This window comes from Canis aureus, chromosome 31, assembly GCF_053574225.1.
Source record: "Canis aureus isolate CA01 chromosome 31, VMU_Caureus_v.1.0, whole genome shotgun sequence".
In the NCBI taxonomy this organism is placed as follows: Eukaryota; Metazoa; Chordata; class Mammalia; order Carnivora; family Canidae; genus Canis; species Canis aureus.
The window spans coordinates 41759971-41772094 of NC_135641.1; the positions used below are offsets into that span (position 1 = coordinate 41759971).

The following is a 12124-nucleotide window of genomic DNA, read 5'->3' on the forward strand; positions in this document are numbered from 1 at the left end:
TGGAGGTTCCTCAAAAAGCTAAAAATAGAACTATACTAAGATCCAGCAATCACACTACTAGGTATTTACTACCCAAAGAGTACAAAAATACTGATTCAAAGGGATATGTGCACCCCAATGTTTATAGCAGCATTATCTACAATAGCCAAATTATGGAAACAGCTCAAGTGTCCATTGATTGATTAATGGGTAAAGACGAAGTGGTACATACATACAATGGAATATTATTCAGCTAAAAAGAATAAAATCTTGCCATTTGAAATGACATGGATGGAGCTAGAGAGTATAATGTTAAGTGAAATAAGTCAGAGAAAGACAAATACCATATGATTTCATTCATATGTGGAATTCAAGAAACAAAACAAATGAGCAAAGGGGGAAAAACAAAGAAAGAAAGAAAGAGGCAAACCAAGAACCAAACTCTAAACTACAGAGAATAAACAGACAGTTACCAGAAGAGAGGCTGGGTAGGGGTATGGGTTTACTAGGTAATGAGGATTTAAAAAATTATTTAAAAAAATAAAAAGAGACTACAAAGAGAAATATATTTTCTTATCTTTTATAAATACAGAATAGTTAACGGAATTTGTTTTCTTACTTTTTGTGTAGCAAACATGCATGTATTGGTAAGTGGAGATTATTTTCCTACTTTGAGGTAAATTAGCGTTCTTTAGGGATACTAGTGTTTTTTGAAAGCTAAAGGAAACAAATAAAATATTCACAGTAAATCTTAACCAGTTGCACCAACACTGTATCTATTTTTTCCTAGTTCAATGTAGAAAACACAGTAAGTACTGAATTTTTGTTTAGTGAATAAGTTAAATCAAACATTCATTTGGGACTCGTTAAATGCCAAGCTTGCTGAATGTTATCTAATCCTTGAGATTCAACTCCTTTCCACTTCTCTCCAGAAGTTTCTCAATCCTTTAACAAAAAGTCTTCCTTTATTATATTTATAGCTCATATTATTTGCTTATATTTTTATATCTAGCAATTCTTTACAACTATTTAATTATATGGCTCTAAATAACTGCTACTGTTTTGCATGTTCCAGATTCCCTGAGGAAAGTTTCAAACTTATCAGGAAGTTAATAAATTTTTTTGAGATTAATATTTTGTTCACTAGGTCATTTTTTTCCCAAATAATCACAGGTCTCAAGTATAGTAGGACTAATGTAAACCTTTAGTTTTTATAAATAGGTAAATTGTGCTCCAAATATTTAGATGGAACTATCTAAATTATTGAGCACTTTAGATGATAAATCTAATACTTTACTGTCTGATAAAGATAACACATGATAGGGAGACAGAAAACTGAGGGCCAGGACACAGTAGTTGAAAATATGGGAAAAGTGAGGAAGCATCAGGAGACTATTAATAATTATTTCTCCCTTTCATATTTGTGTTTTAGCAGATCTTATTCTAGTTGGTTTGAAAATTAAATTAAATCATCTTGATGCATAAGGAATAAAAGACACCACACACTCTAGAGAGGAGAAGATACAGAGGAGGGATTTGGCTTTTGTAGCTGACTTTCAAATATTTGAAACAATTTCATTTGGAAATAAATGGGTTTCCTCAGTCCACGTTTCCCTACCGGGAACCATTGGATTGAAGTTCTAAAGGGGTAGAAATTCATTTTACATGAGGTAAACAGTTTAGTAATTAGCAAATCAGATGTTGTTTCTTGGAATAAATGAGCTCTTCATTTTGGATCTATTTCAGTAGAAAGTTGTTGACAATTTGCTGAGAGCAGACAGGAAGCGAATAGATTTATGTATTGTGAAGGAGATTGAACCAGTGAATTTTAAATTCTCTTTATAATTCTAAGAGATTGCCACTCTCTTCTTGGGATCTAATTGACCTTTGATATGACTTCTTGATGCCATTTTGAATAATAAGAAAGAAAAAAGATCTGCAATTTATTACATAAGTGTTCCAAACACTAAATATTACCCAACAAATACAACTGATCTTCGCATTTTCTTTCGTTACGTAATTGGTATTACTTCTAGGGTCTGCTTCTACAGATCATAGATCAAAAATAATCTATGAAAATACAATGTTCATATTTTAAAGGATCGTGTCATTAGGGCAGCATGCTTGGGAAAATAGTTTCTGGGATGTCTAAAATTTATATTGGGTTGTAAAACTGAAGTATGGGCCAAGGGCTAACAACCTTGAATTTTGCCCTTAAAATTAGTCACAGACAATCTGCTTCTTTACAAATACATTACTACTGAGTAGTGTCCTTCTGATTGATATGGCCAGAGCTACCTTTTTCAGCAGTCTTTTAAGCACCAATCCTTCATTCTGGTTCTAAAAATGAGATGGGCTCCTCCTCCCTAGTTGGGACATCAATTTTTACCTGCCAATACAGTTTGATGAGCTTGCTTATACACTGCTCACTTCCTCCACAGAGCCAGAACATGTAGTCAGCAATCATGGCACTCCTAAGAACAAGGACAATTAAAAAAAATAAATTTATAAGACAGAAGGAAAACCATAACAAGTAGTATATGTATAAATACTGAGGAAGAAGATTTTGTAATGTATCAATTTGACTAGATGAATATTAAGCAAAGCCGCGGCACATTTTAGACTGCAGAAAGTAGGGTGGTTTTTGTTTTCTGTTGTTTCTTTTAATCTAAAGTAAAACTATAAGAGAAACAACCAGCCATTTGTCTTCTAGATGTTTTTTTCTGCTTGTACGGTGTAAGAATACTTAAAGACTATGAAGGAATGCATTGTTTTGGTTGCCCCTTATTAAGCTTCAAAGCATTTATAGAGCAGCACATATTTTATGGACTCTAAAATGCCTTCAAACCTAGCTTAGCATGTACAGGTAACTATTGTAGTGCTATTTAAGCATATCTCAGATTTTACCTGAATTAAAGATCATTCACCTGTGATTACATTGGCCTCCTTGAAAGTAAAAATAAAAAATTTTCCAATTCAACAAACACTCCCCTCCCCCCAACTTTTGTGTTTAATTGAATTGGTTTTAGTATCTAGTGTGTACAACCACTGAATTAGTCTTATTAAGCTGAGAGGATATTAAAAACTATTGCGCAATTGATATTAATTCATTGCTTAGCACCCTTTGGAAAAACAGTTTACTTTTATGACTGTTTCTGCTAGGCCTCTCTATTTCTTTTCTCCAGAGATTCCAAATCCAATTAAATGTGACTAGAAGTAATTCCAAATTGTCACGTTAGCCAATTAAACATATAATAATCCTGTGTACCAAATCACTAGTACCAAAAGTTTATTTATTTAAGTAGAGCTATCATGGTGTACCCCTGAATGTTTTTCTTATCTTTGCCTGCAGATATGTATTGTTTCTTGACATCATTGTAAATTGAATTAGAAATTTTCCTTCCCTAAATATAGGTTGTCTGAAGCACAGCAGCTATAAACTTACTATGGTACTCTGTTAGAAGAATTAAAATGTTTAGATTCTGGCTCAGGACAGACAAAAATTAGGACTTTAAAAAAAAAAAACAATGGGAAAAAATACCACCATTTGGAGGGTTATGCAGCTCAATATATTTTTTTACATGTGTGGTATTGGAAAGGAGCTGTCCACTGACATTTCAAAATAAATGACAATAATTTAGGAATATAATCTTTTAAGAGCCCTTTTTATAGTTTCCAAAGCCCTAATTTACTGATAAGATAAACTGAGCTAGGAGGTTTTGATGTTGTGTGAATATGTAAGAAGTAGGAAAAAAAGTTGTGAAAATTATAGATGAGAGGGGGCAAAAGTGAATTTCAAAATTTGCATTTGATAGAAACACTTGGAAAAATTTTCCTCTCATGACTACCTAAAAAGGAAGTCTACTTAGGTACCTGTCACCTAATAGAAATCCATTTAACAAATTCTGAATTTAGGAAATCAATGAAAAATTTTAAAAATCTCACTCTCAAAGACAGCACGCACGTATTTATAGAAGTTGGGTACTCTTAGGTGACGACTTGATTCTGCACTCTGATTTCTCCTCTCATTACCATTTGGATGTGTAGATATGGCTCAGCAAACATTGTTTAATGAGGACACCAGCCATTAGTTAAACCAGGGGTGAGTAGAATTTTCCTGTAAAGGGTCAGATAGTAAATAGTTTAGGCTCTGTGGGCCATGGGGTAACTGCCTTGTGGAAGGACCTATGGACCATAAGTAAACAAATGAGTGGGGTTGTGTTCCATAAGACTTCACTTCCATAAACGCTGGATTTGGTATAGTTTGCCTAATTGTAAGATAAGTTAGGAGGTTGAGCAACATCAGGCGAGCATTGATATAACTGCCAATCAACAGTTAGGCACCAGCTTCTATAGGTTCTGGCCACAGGCCCCCTTAAATATTTCAGTCTACTGTTTTCTCTTTAGGGACAGTATATGCATTGTGCTCAGATTACTGTGCAGAGTTTAAGAAAGAAACTTTACAATTTTGAAACATGCGAAAAATGTAAAAGATAAATCCTGGATCCTAGGTACAGAGGCTTGAGTTAAGTAAACGGTAAATGGGCAGTTTCCATCACGTTCATGATCGCCATTCTTAGATTGGAACAGCTGTGAGGGAAAAAGATCACAACAGTGGGTTTCTAGAGCTTTCCTGGATTTTTAATGCTTTTGGTGATTTGGTTTTGAGTTCACCATTGTAAAATCAGAAGTTTTAGTATAAAAAAAAATAAAAAAATAAAAATAAAAAAAAGAAGTTTTAGTATTTTTACTAATGTTTTCCAAACACCTGGGGGCTCAAGTCTTCTTCCAAACGAACACATCTCCAAAATTGTATTGAAACAAGTGAAGAATTAAGATTCATTGAAATTTATTACCTGACCTCAGTGAAGCACAATTATTCTAATAGTAAAAAAGATACTAGTATTAAACAACAAAGTATGGTTTCACAAAGCTACGTGTTTGCTAATATATAAATAAGTATAACTTATTTCTCTTAATGTTGGGAACACAATTTATATAATAGTTGCTTCAAACCCATTTTCTTTCTAGTGGAAGTGGCAGTTATGTTTTCACCACCCACCTTCCTTTGTCTGGTTCCCTATCATAGCTCTGTCCTCCAGGCGAGCCTTTACAAATCAGTATAAAATTCAGTGGAAGAACATGAAAAGAGCATGGAAATAACATTATACCATGCAGCATCTGTGAGGCAAGAGACAGGGGTCTTTAATCACGTTGAATTTATAAAGGGCAAAGATAATTAATTCATCAACTCAGCGTCTACGGGGAGTCAAGTACCTTGTGGGATCCCGGTTCTGGCACACTCACCTCATGAATCAAATGTAAACAGTAACTGTCATTCTTCCTACTTCCCTTCAGGTATCTCTGTTTACCTTTAGACCAACATCCTGGAGGCTAGTCAATGTGACCCAACGTTGCTTCTAAATGTCTTTGTTTCATTGTCGTTATTCTACTCAACTTACTTTCATTAATCTACTGAATATTGTGGCTGCACCGAAACTGGAGGATCACGTTAGCCAACTCCCTTTCAGTGACAGTGGGTGGTTTCCTATCTGTCCCTCTTGAGCTTTTGCTAGTGCTTGGCACCAGGTTAAGCATTTTACACAGTAGAGCGTGAACCTGGTCCACTCGCCCATACTTCTGCATCAGATCTCATCCTACCCATGGAACTGCTCTAGTAACACACACACACACTCTCTCTCTCTCTCATTATCGCTCTCACTCTCGCTCTCATTCCTTTTCTTTCCTCTTTTTCATTTTCTTTTGTCCTGGAGCTCTTCTACCAACACACAGAAATGCTGTTGTCTCTGCCGTCTTAAAATAAAACATCCCCAAAGCCTCTTGTGATCCACTTCCCTCCCAGTTCTCATCTTAATTCTTTCCTTCTACACACACACACACACACACACACACAAACAACAACAACAATAAAACAACAACAAACAAATAACAACAACAAGCCCACAGAAACTCTTTGGGAAAGCCATGTATACTCCTTATCTCTAATTTCTCTTTTCCTGCTCGCTCCTGAACTCACTCCAGCAAGTCTCTTATTCCTACCATTTCACTGAAAACTGCTCTTGTCAAGGCTACTAATGGTTTCCATGCTGCTAAAACAGTGATTTAATTCTCAGTCTTCATTTTGCAGATCCTCTCAGGTGCAAGTGATGCAACAGCTTGTTCCCTCTTTCTTTTTTTTTCTTTTTTTTTTTTTTTTTCCCTCTTTCAATATACACCTTCCCACTTGGGTTCCACATTTCCGCTCTTTCCTGTTTCCTTCTATCTTACTAGTTGCTCTTTTCAGTGTCCTTTTCTAGTATCTTCTCATCTCTCTGAAAGCCTACCTTTGGCATGCCCAAGGCTGCGATGTTTAGACCCCTTCTCTTTCTATATGTGACCCCTTGGTGATCTCACCAGTTTCATGGTTCTAGATACAGCCTATGGGTTGACAACCCTTACATGTATATCCTGAACTTAAACTTCTTTTTGGGTCTCAAGACTTGTAGAAATTGTCTTCTTCACTTTTCTACTTGGATACTCAGTAGCTATTTCAAGCTTAATATTTCTATACCTGAGACTCTAACCTTCCCTTACTTTCCTGCTCCAATCTCTAATAGTCTTCTACAACCATCCAGTTTCTCAGGCAAAAAAAATTAAAATTAGTGCTCCAGAGCAGATCACTACTGTGCTTAAAACTGCAAAGGCTTCTTATCTCAGAGTAAAAGCCAGTTTTTAAAATGGCATTGAGCCCCCTGTCATATGGTCTCTGATCTCATTTCTGATTTACTCTGCTCCAGACCAGCTGCCTACTCTGCTGTTGCTCAAAAAGAATGGGTACACTGTTGCCTCTGGGATTTTGCATTGGACAATCCCTGTTCTGGGATGTTCCTTCTCTAGAACATACTCACTCCTTTCTTTAGGACTTTATCAGATGTTATTTTCTCAGTGAGGACTCCCCTGACCACATTCCAATACTATCCATACCAAAGCCAAAAATATTTGCTATCTGGGTCTTTCCTGGAATGCAAGCTTCCTGAGGGCCGGGAGTTTGGTCTGTTTTATCCACGGCTCTATCCCCAGTGCCTAGAACGGTGTTGGTGTGGTAGTCACACCATAAATATTTGTTGAATTAATGACCACACATTACCTAATTTTTTAAAGTCAAAAAATTAAATTATTGTTACAAAAATCTGAGGGCTATAGAGTTACGTATCTTGGTAGGATCCTACCAGAAGGAGTCTGGCCCTGGATTATCTCACTGCTCGCATTAACAATGCCTTTGTTCTAGAGGGGGCGTGGGAATGGAGTGACAGCGGGTGGGCTTGCCCGATGTAGAACCCAACATTTATCTCACATTGGAGTTTAATAAATGCTCATGGATGCTGATGTATTTTTAACATAAATTGAAGAGGAAACGTACCAGAAGCACATTAGCCTATTGTGCTGTATCTGAACTTATTTTCTAACATGATGCCTTCACTCATGTCAGCTTCCCTGCGAGCCTACTGTACTCTTCTTCTGGTACGATATTTGATTACATTTTAGAAAAGTGTCTCTGAAGTCACATTTGATTTACTTAATACATCTGTTAAATGTAAAAGGGCCAAAATCTGGCTTTTAAATATATATGTATCTAAAATAAAAGATTTTTCTGCCCTAACTCAGCTTATCGTGAATCAAATCCCATTCCCACAGAACAGCAAATACACGATGCAAGAATTTGACATGTTATTATTAATAAGATAGGTACCCGCCGTTTTGCTTTCCAAATTAATACCATACATGGATCACGATGTTTAAGCATTTTCATGCGAGGTGATTTTACAGATGGGATGTTTCCAAACGGTCTGTGCAGTTCTAAGGTTATGAGAGTATACTCTTGACAATTCTCAGGGCCTACATTCATATTCAAAATCCGTAACATTTCTACTCAGTGTGGCCACTTGGTGGTGTAAAACAATAAGATATGGGTAAACAAAAGAAAATCACAGCACACAATCAGCTGTGTGTTCTCACAGGGCTGACTGGCTGGGACCTTGAAAAGTCATTCGTTCATCACCTTGCCTTTAGGCAGGATCACACTTAAACCTTTCAAATGAGACTGATGAGAATCTATTCTGTTTTAAAGACCTCCACAGAAGGACATTGCTCTGCCTTCCTCACTGATCCCTTAGTTTCACAGCCATAAATAGCATCTTCTGCAGTTTTAGTCTGCTGGTTTCAGTTTTTTCTCCAGGGTTAAAGCAACTTACACCTGGACCTTATCCTCTGGATAGCGGTTCTACATATCCTCACCAAAATTTATTAATCTCTCTTCCCTAGGTTAATTAATTAACCTCAGGAGCTTTAATCTTTCTCGATGGGTCCCCTTTGCTTGACATTAGTGAGTTTCATGATTGTCTTTTTCAACTTGTTTAAGTTCCTCCTTTTCTTTCTCCTACACTCGGAAACTGACCTCTCCCAAGAGTCTAAGGATAATCCTACGGGGTTTGTAGGCAGCTACTGCATTTACGTAACTGGTATACACACTTCTAGGAAGCGGGTCTACTGGATAGTTCTAACCACAGAATCCTATTGTCATCATACTTAGGAGGTTGTTTCCTTTCTCCTAAGGAAGAACACATGTATAGGCATGTTGTTCATTTAGGTTGATTAAGACTGATTACGGTGTATATTCCTTTTGAAGACAAACATACACTAATATTGAAGAGATTGTATTCTGATCAGGAGGGAAACCAAACCATCAAATCCACTCAAGTAAACACACACATACACATGTACACAGCTGCTTTTTGCAGGCTCACATATTTTCCACACAGCCCTCAGCCACAGTGATCTTTAAAAACTATGTAAATATAAAAGACCTCAAAATAGAGTCCACGCTCCCTCTGTGGTCTACTACTACTGTCGTGATAGGCTGCCCTTGTTTTCCTCTTCAATAGACGGCCCATCAATGTGGCTTATTCGTCACTCAGAGCAAATATGGATTTTCCTGTCTTGGAGCATTTGCATGTTAGTTCTTCCTACCTGGAATCTATTCCTTCTTTTTTTTTTTTTCTACCTGCCTGCTGCTTCTCAAGATCTGGGCCTTTCAGCTTTAGCTTAAACATTGGTGACCTCTTCAGTGAGGCCTTCCCTGACCACTCTGTGTAAGTAAATTCCATCTTACCCTCCCTCAACCCAAACCTTCTGTTTCCTGCTTGAGTCTCCCATTTTGGAATCACCTGTTACCTTCTTTTCCTAGACTTGTACTGCCCAGTATGAGAGCCACCAGCCGTATGTGACTCTTTGTTTTTAAAAGAATTAAAATTAAATTTTAAAACCCAATTCTCGGATACAGGAGGCACATCTCAGGTGCTCAATAGCCATGCACAGCTAGTGGCTACTACGTTGACTGACACAGAGCATCCCCATCAACACTGGGAGTTTGAGTGGCAATGCTGCTGTGGGCTCTAAGCCACAGTGCCTGACATTACAGTGCCTCACACAATACCTGGCAAATAGTAGGTGCTTGCGATGGTTGATTTTCTGTGTCAGCTTTGACTGAACCACAGGGTGCCCAGATGTTTGATTAAACACGTGTCTGGGAGAATGTTTCTGGGTGAGATTAACATCTGAATCTGTACACCGAGTAAAGCAGATTGTCCTCCCTGACGTGGGTGTGGCTCACCTAATCCACTGAAGGCCAGAATAGAACAAAAATGCTGAGTAGAGGAGAACTCGCTCTCTGGTTGTTGTTGACCTGGGGCATCAGCCTTCTCCTGCCTTTGGACTTGAACGTGGATGGGAATTTATACCATCGGCTCCCCAGGTTCTCAGGCCTTTGGCTTCAGACTGGAACCAAACCTCTGGCTCTCCTGAATCTCTACCTTGCCAAACTACAGATTGTAGGACTTCTCAGGCTCCATAATTGCATGAGCCAATTCCATATACTTCTACCTCCTGTTTCTCTGGAGAACCTTGACTAATTTCGTGCTCAATAATTTATATTTGCTTTTGTTTGCACTTTGCTCTGGTTATGCTTCCCCCCCCACTCCACTACTCCTGGTCATTTGGTTTTCATCACGGGCCTCAGCCCATACAGTGTTCTGAGTTCACGTATTTCAGTGTCTGGTGAGCATTGAAGAAAGGTATACTTTGGTCTCTCTACCTTTGTAACAAGTCTGCCTCTGTGCCTAATTGCCTAACTCTAATAGCTGAGAGTTGTCAGACACCAAGTCTCTACCTTTTGCAGACCAAATCTAGTTAATGTGTTTCTGCCTTGACTGTAACTCCAGATTTTGATTATCCTGGGGTTCTAGCCATGCTTGCTCCTGCAAGATTGCCTGGCAATGGATAGTGGGGTGTTTTGTTTGTTTGTTTGTTGTCTGCTTCTAATCTGGAATTTAAAATATTGCCTGTCTCTTGATTCTCAGTTGATAATAAAAAACAATAATAATAGTATCACTATTACTATTTGTAACAGCAACCAATATTTAGAGAGGGCTTCCCACACATATAGTAAGTGCTTTAACATCTCATTTAATCCTTGAAACCAAGCTATGAAATGAGGAAAGTCTGCTTCCTTAAATTGAGGAGGCTAATTTCCAAAAAGTTAACAGCAGGGTCAGAATTCAACCAGATATGTCATCAAATGTTGGCCTCTTAAGCATGGTTCTGTACTACTTGCATGTTGTCATTCTTTTTCTGTGCATATTTTACAAGACTCCATTATCTTTGGTTGGACTTCCCTGATGCTAATTTCTTGCTAAACTATTGACCAGTGGTACATTCTCTAAAAATCATATTCATGTGGTTAAGTGTGTTGTGTGGCACGTGGTTATTTTTGCCTATTGATACCTGGTCCTCCTCCTCTACTGACATTCCACACTTGTCTCACTAGTAGTCATGTCTTCTTGTTAGTTCTGGCTTATTAATCTGACACAGTTACCTTTTCTTTCCTGGCCATGTCAAGAGATATATGGTTCTTCTACAGAAATAAATGTGTGTTTGGTTGAAGAAGTCTAGATGAATGGAGCTCATCTTAGATTACATATGAAGGTTAGATATTGACATTGATTTTTTTTTCTGTGTGGAACACCCAAATATGGTTATCATCATCAGCAAATGTTTATTATGTTTATTACAATAGGCAAGACTGGGTGTCATGGTAACATGGAAATGTATAAAAGACATGATACTGACCTTTATGAGATGCCAAATTAACTATTGATATGACAATATTTGAAAAGAGTAATCAAAATACAGGGCAGTTTTGTACCCACAAGCAGCTATGCAAATGTTAAGTATATAATGTTAACTAAGAAGTATAGAGCAGTAAAGGGGGAAATGATTACTCTTGGCTGGAATGGACTGATTCACCCTGAGACCTCAAGGATGGCTAGCATTATTTTAAAGTGATGCTGAAGAAAAAGGAAGCTTTGCTTTTGTTTTTTGTTTGTTTTTTGTTTTCCAGAGACGTATCACATGCGAGGCTTTGAAGTATAATACAGGATCTGGGAAGAAGCAGAGGGTCTGTGTAAAAGAAGAAAGGGAAGAAAGTCCAGAAAATTATGTTTCGGACGGGTTATGGTAGGCTTTGGATTCCAGACAGATGGATTTGAATTTTTTGCCTTATAGACAATGGAGAACAATTGAAGGATTTTTGGCAGGGAGAGTAACAAGAAAACTTCTAGTTTCAAAAATGTCAGTCACTGCTGGTTTCGGATTCTATGATGGGGAAGACATCTTATCCCAGTCAAGACTTCTCAGACTTGTGTTTAGTAGGGACAATGATAGCCTGTGGCCATATTGGGAGCATTCCTGGGGTGTCTCCTTTTATATGAGTTTATAAGTAGTATCCCTTGACATCTGGACCCACTTACTCTCCGGGATGAAGAAAAGACCTGTAGAACCAGATTGGCCATATAGATATAGAAAGGGGCCTGAGAATGGTTTTTATTAGATCCATAGCTGCATACTTCATGAATTATTTCATTCCACAAAGAAGGACATTCTAAGATGAATATGCTATTTTCTATCATTAGGGTCTAGTGGAGATGCAAAGATACACAGATAATTACGTTACAATGAGTAAAATGGAAAAATTGATATATACACTAATGCAGATGAGAGGGTTGGTGTATTGGAGAGGGGGACCTAGAAC

At 37.6% G+C, this 12124-nt stretch overlaps 1 protein-coding gene across 11 annotated transcripts in view; it reads right to left on the minus strand.

The window, feature by feature from the left end:
- The window catches only part of SPATA16 (spermatogenesis associated 16), a 236312-nt gene that overhangs the window by 95636 nt on the left and 128552 nt on the right, over nucleotides 1-12124 (minus strand). For all 11 annotated transcript variants that reach the window (XM_077880363.1, XM_077880362.1, XM_077880361.1 and 8 more), the window contains exon 5: nucleotides 2369-2453. In XM_077880363.1, the coding sequence (XP_077736489.1) occupies nucleotides 2369-2453 (85 nt within the window). The remainder of the gene's footprint in view (nucleotides 1-2368; nucleotides 2454-12124) is intronic.